The sequence below is a fragment of the Phalaenopsis equestris genome, unplaced genomic scaffold (assembly GCF_001263595.1).
Source record: "Phalaenopsis equestris unplaced genomic scaffold, ASM126359v1 Scaffold000525, whole genome shotgun sequence".
NCBI lineage: Eukaryota > Viridiplantae > Streptophyta > Magnoliopsida > Asparagales > Orchidaceae > Phalaenopsis > Phalaenopsis equestris.
Window position 1 is genome coordinate 37,072 of NW_018164965.1, and position 6,763 is coordinate 43,834.

General features: G+C 29.3%; 1 protein-coding gene across 2 annotated transcripts in view; it reads left to right on the forward strand.

Annotated features, from left to right (window-relative positions):
• The window catches only part of LOC110028762 (subtilisin-like protease SBT2.5), a 32,560-nt gene extending 31,983 nt beyond the window's left edge, over positions 1-577 (forward strand). For both annotated transcript variants that reach the window (XM_020730741.1, XM_020730742.1), the window contains exon 7: positions 221-577. In XM_020730741.1, the coding sequence (XP_020586400.1) occupies positions 221-562 (342 nt within the window). In that variant the 3' untranslated portion in view covers positions 563-577. The remainder of the gene's footprint in view (positions 1-220) is intronic.
• Positions 578-6,763: the final 6,186 nt, after the last annotated feature.

The window sequence follows — 6,763 nt, forward strand, 5'->3', positions numbered from 1 at the left end:
GTCAACAGTAATACCCGATCAAATGAGGCAACGAACGTTATGCCTGTGGGAATTACTCTGATTAAGATGATTCTATCGAGTTTATTCTGAATAATTTATTTTATTGTTAAATTGCTTCCAATCGTTATTTCTTACTGAACTGGCCAGCGCTCAAAACTATCCGATATTGTTATGAGATATCATTGGAGGAGGTTTTATGTGGAAAATATAATGTGAACAGGCTGTTCAGGATGGAGTGGATGTCATTAATCTTTCAGTTGGTCCAAACAGCCCACCATCAACTACAAAAACCACATTCTTGAATCCTTTTGATGCAGCCCTTCTTTCTGCCGTGAAAGCTGGGGTTTTTGTTGCACAAGCAGCTGGAAATGGAGGCCCATTCCCGAAAACCCTCGTATCTTTTAGTCCTTGGATAACAACAGTAGCTGCTGCTGTTGATGATCGCAGATATAAGAACCATATTACACTCGGAAATGGAAGAATACTGCCTGGACTTGGGCTATCACGTAAGTTGATTATTTCATTTTTTTTTTCTTTCAGAAAATTGTTATATTCACATTAAATTGCCTTCTTTTTGTCATTTATAAGTTTATCAAGTTAGGTTTGCACGGGGCAAACATGATAGAGCAATATTCTTAACAATGAAATAATACTTTTGCAAAGTCGTGGATGTGATAAAAAAAACTTCTGTACGGCCATGCTTTTCAAAATTGACTTTTTGAGACTGGACCAAGTACCTGGGAAGTACCAGCGACTATTATGGAAATGGTAAATTGATAGTTATTGACAGTTTTCTTAAATGACTTCCTATTGAAATATGATTGTCTAACAATGCAGTAAAACGGTGGTCTGGCTGTGATTTGAGAGAGTAATTTTCATTCAATTTAAAGATGAATTATATGTATTTTTGCGCTGGAAAAGGCCAAGGTATCTGGATCAAATGATATATGATTAGTATACTCAAAAAATTCAAGCTTATTTCATATTTTGTTCAGCAATATGTTTGTAGGAAAAGTTTTCTTGTATAATGGATAATCTTAATTTGTTGAGAGCGTTAAGGAGGACACCTTTATGGTTGAATACAAGTCGTGCATAAAATGAATTAAATAGGCTTAAACTTTCTATGTTGGCATTTTCCTTTTGAGAAGATGCAAACACTCAACCCATCTATTTGATTATGAAAAAGCTTTGCCTACTTGAATAAATTTTGAATTTTTTTGAATACCTATTTAGTTTGTTTGCATTTTTTATGCAGTTGCTTCAAGTTTTCTTGTATGATGGATAATTTTAATTTGTTTAGAGCGTTAAGGAGGACACCTTTATGGTTGAATAAAAGTCGTGCATAAAATGAATTAAATAGGCTTAAACTTTCTATGTTGGCATTTTCCTTTTGAGAAGATGCAAACACTCAACCCATCTATTTGATTATGAAAAAGCTTTGCCTACTTGAATAAATTTTGAATTTTTTTGAATACCTATTTAGTTTGTTCGCATTTTTTATGCAGTTGCATGTTATTAACAAACGTTGGGTTGTTTATTGTATCACCTGCCCAATTGAATAAAAGGCATAATAGAGGCGGGTATAACAGTTAACTGAATTTATTAGCAACGCTCATTTTAAACTCTACCCATTAAAACAGAGTGAAAGATATGTAAATCACCAAGTGTCTCAATCAAGTCATATAATATAATTTTAACTCATAAGAATCCAAAGTTTAACATAAATTTTATCCAAAATATTTTATTCATTATATTTTGAGCTTTTAACCAGCATCAAAGTTCAATTATATAATATCATACTTTTATCATAAACATACCTTAAAATACTTCATATCTTGCACCCAAAAATTACATCTAAACATAGATTAATTTTCTCCCTACTTTATCATTATTTTTTATAAATCATACTTTTTTGCTTTGCCGGAAATAATTGCCAGCGCAATGTGCAATGAACTAAATTTAAAATATAATTGTAATATTTAATGAAATAAATTATCATAATATGCTAAATATGAATTGAACATGAGAAGTTAAAACAAAGCAAGGATTAGACTTGTGCATTACATGTGAAAGTTGTCATTTTTGAATAATAACTTAATAATAAATGAAATAATTTAATACAAAAGGACTTTAAAAGAGATATTTATTGTCAATTATAATACAAATCATGTTTTTTCAAGCTTACGAGTTTTAACATTGGAAATTAATATTTCTTAATTTGTTCATTTCATTGTAAAATTTTAATTTTAATTTTAGAATTTATCATATTTGTTAATCTAGGTTCATTAGTCATTATAAGATAGTGAATTATGTTAGATTCATGCCACATATCATACCGCTGAAAATCAAACCCTTCCTATGGTCACATATTACGGTCCATTCTACTGTCATAAAATTTTACCTTTATCGTCCTACTTGTATATGTTATCATAAAAAGATCAACTTGAGAGCCCTTCTGTCTTCATATGGGCTCACCTTTATCGTCTACATGCTATCATAAATCTATCATGTTGTTGACCATTTTACTACATATGTGCTCATCTTTGTTGCCATGAACGTAAAAATTATCATAAATATACCAAGTGGAGGGCTCTTTTACTTTCATATAAACTCATCATTGTCGCCCTATCTATGCACGTTATCGTAGAGCTATCATGGCTAACATATTCACATAAATGATACCTTCATGTATACTCGTATTTATTGCCCTGTCTATGCATGTTATCATAAAACTATCATAGTTTACATATTCACATAAATGATCTTTTTTAAGCTCATTTTATTTTCATTATTAAACATTTAAATATAAAAAACATTCATTTTAAATTGGTTATTCAACATTGCTTTAGTATTTAGCCTATAAGTGTCATTTGTCTTGTTTTATAAAGTAAATAAATTGAAGAAAGTTTTAACACACTCATAACTTTTTAGCAAGTGCCCGTCATCATTAAAAATGAATTTTTATTCTTATAATCATAAAATGTAGTGCATAAGTTTGCATTTTCTAATATGAAGACTTTCTAATGTGTACTTATGAACAAATTTAAATACATATTAATTTGTGCACAAAATACTAGAGTAAAATTTGCTTTTTGAATTAGAAATTCAATATGTTACCTAAAAGATAATCGATCATAGGATATACTTAGTCAATACAATCACCTCGAAATCATGTTCTTCTATAAGTAGCTTATGAAATTTATATTTTCTAATTCATAAAACATATAACTTCACCTCCAATATAATTAGAAGTACCTCAAAATATTCTCTTACATCAAATTCAGATCTCCTTATACAATCTTCAAATCCTACTATTGCAAAAAGTGTAATTGTCATTTTAAAGCTACATAACAAAAGCTCTCTCTCTCTCTCTCTCTCTCTCTCTCTCCCGTTAATCCTTGAAAATATTGGATTTTATAGACAGTCTATCATTATTGAAAGGTGCATAAAATGCGATATAAAATTTGTGGACTTCATAAATTTTAACTTTACAAAGACTGGAGTATTATAATATTTCCCTTTACTAGAATTTCTTCTCTGAATTTTACTTTCTCAATTAAGTAAGAAATTTTTATCTCATATTTTCCAATTTTTCTCAGTTTTTGTGCTTCTTTTTCGCCTTTACATAAATAATTTATTTGTTTCTAAGATCTTTAAAACCAAAGTCTAGTATATTTTCTAGTTCCCCATAATAAGTTAAGTTATTCTGCACGCCAATGTAATGCAATCTTTAATTTTTATTAATAACCTATTTTTGAGCATTGATATATGAAAAATATTGTGCATATCAGACATCAATTGTCAAAGCTAATTTTTTGGGCAACTTTCCCAATTCGTCCATCCATTTCAAATATATTTGGGGTTCGATGATATTAAACTATAAATAGAAAATTTAATAAACTTTATGATTGTTAATATTGAACTAAAAACAAGAAAATTTAGGAAAAAAAGCAATTTCTATCAATAATTTTAAATTATGGTTTGGAAAATCTAATATAATTTAGGATTTTTTTACTTAAATTAGTAAATTGATTTTTATGAATAAAGGTACTTACATATATAAATGTATGTTTAAAATTGTGCAATTTAGTATTGACGTGTTTTTTATTTGTGAGGGAGTTGGAACTTTAACGCATCTTATTGCGTAAGATTCAAATCAACAAATTACACAAAATAATAAATATTATACTAACTTCAAAGTGTGAAGCAAGAAGTAATATCAAAACTGCATATGAACATTTTAACAGGAGTAATAAATTCTTGAAGTAATAAGGGATAAGTAAACATCCTAGCTTTAAATCATGAAGTAAGAAGGGTTATACAATATTAAATTAAATAATATACTAATATGAGAAATAAGAATTCCAAATAAGTGCGACAAAATTAGTCTCTCTTTCACTCCAATTGCTTTTTCACCAAAATAAGAGTATAACATGCCCCCCAAAATTAAAAATTTTATGTACAAAAATATTCCATACTCAGGGCTCACTGGATCATTATTAGAATCATCTTCTGAGTTGACTTTTTTTGCAATAGTATTGTTTGTAATAGTTTGCACAACCTGTGCTGTCCAATCTGTTTTTTTGACTCCATTAAAAAGTCTAAAAATATGCTCTGCATTTTTTACCTTATATGTGCTTTAATATGTTTTAAGAAAATATTGTTGTTATGTGATGCATAGAAGATTTTAAGAAAATGGTCTTGGAGGCATTAGTAATCAAATTTTGATTGACTTCCTATTCTCGTCTTTGGACTAGTTGCCGGATATGACTCATCCTTGATGAGTTTCTGTTTTATCCAGCTCCTTTAATAGCTACAAAACATGACCATGAAAATGATGACAGACCCGCATGTCATGTACTTGATGACATAACATAATGTAATTGCAAAAAAATAGGATATGATGTCATAGCCACGTTTTTATAAAATAAATTTTAATATGAAGTATTTAAATAAAAGTATTGTCTACCAAAGTCATAAAAAAATGAAGTATAATAGCATAAAAGAAACTTTTTAATAACAAGAGTTATTTTTTCATCTATATTACATTCAAAATATTAAAATAATCTTAATAGAATTAAATGCCAATGTCGTCTTTAAGATAATGAAATAAAACTGGCTAATAGCATCATTACTAATTGGAATTAACACATTCAATAGTAAGGTCATTATCTGTACTAGTTTCATCCCTCTTCAGTGGCATATTCCCTTACATCCATAAGAAATATAGCTTTTAAAAATGATTTATGAAGAATAATATTGAATAAGATAACATTCTAGCTTTATATCATGAAGTAAGAACGGTTATAACAACATTAAATTAAAATAATATATTAATGTGAGACAAAATAATTCAGAATAATTCTTATTCACTCTAATTGTCCTTGAGCACGTAATCTGTAGAAGTTTGTTCAAAGTGGATCTCCTTTCTGCAGGAATGTAGTATTTAGGCTTTTCAACCCAAAGGCCGAGCAGGAAAGTGTTAAATTCAAAATCCTTTCTATTTTAACAACAAAAATATCACCTTTCAATTATGAAAGTAGTTGATTGTATGACTCCACAATTCTTATGCAAGGAAATAAATCCTAAATGCTCTAATATAATAGAATTTGTTTGATCCATGTTCAAACTTTGTTGGACTGTGTTTTGGACTTTATTTGAAACTTGCACGAACCTTGCTAGAGTCATGCTTAGACCTTGCTTGTACCTTACTTGTCTTGACCCTAAGTAAGCCTCAAGCAGTTAAATCTTAGTTAAATTTTCAATTTCATGCCTAAATGGTAAAATTAAATAAATGAATTTATTTTATTTTAAATTTATATAAAAAAAAGTTATTGTACATTTATGTTAACTTAAGGGGTTGTTTGGCTGAAAGAATTTATAGTGTATTTGCAAGTATTTTAGAAAGTTAAGTGTTTGGTATGAAGAATTATAAATACAATGTAAAGTATGAATGAATTGAAAGTTTATAAGTTAGTTTATGTTGGATGATTTTAGAATTCGGTCGATTTGGCCAAATTTGATATTTATACTATTGATTAATCTAAAATGTTTTTGGTGGATAGCCACTCGACGCAACATACCTAGTCCTATCGCCCACTGCCAGCCCGCATCTAGCTACTTGCCTCCTGCCTCCTGCGGTGGTCGCCCGCCACCCGTCGCTCGCCGCCGCAAGCTGTCGCCGGTCGCCAATTTCAATTGTCGGTTGTCGCTGTCGGATGTCGCCCGCCAATAATACCTTATATATTTTGAAATATATTGTTTTCAATATACTTCAAACCAGCAACAAAATATAAAGTCTTGTATTTATTTTACAGTAAACTAAATAACTCTAATGTATTTCAAATACAATACATTATTTTATATTACATTCATTTTACACTGCATTGCTTTTTCACTAACTCAAACTGCCCCTAAATAAATATACTTTTGTTCATAAAAGAATTTTAATTTTGAATCCAAGCAATTCGATTAAGATGACGACAATAACAAGTCTTTATCCCACTAATTGGGATAGGCTACATAAATCTTTTTTCTCCATTGTGTCCTATTGAGTGTCATTTTCATTTAATTCTAATAAATTAAGCTCATTTTTTATATAACATGCCCAAGTCTTTTTAGGCCTGCCTCTACCTTTCGTAACATAAGTCAAATCTAAACCATCTACTCTCTTAATATGGTCATTAGATGGTTGACATTTAGCATGACCAAACCATCTAAGGTGATTCAGACAAATAGAATGAAAATTATTTTTGTATGGTAT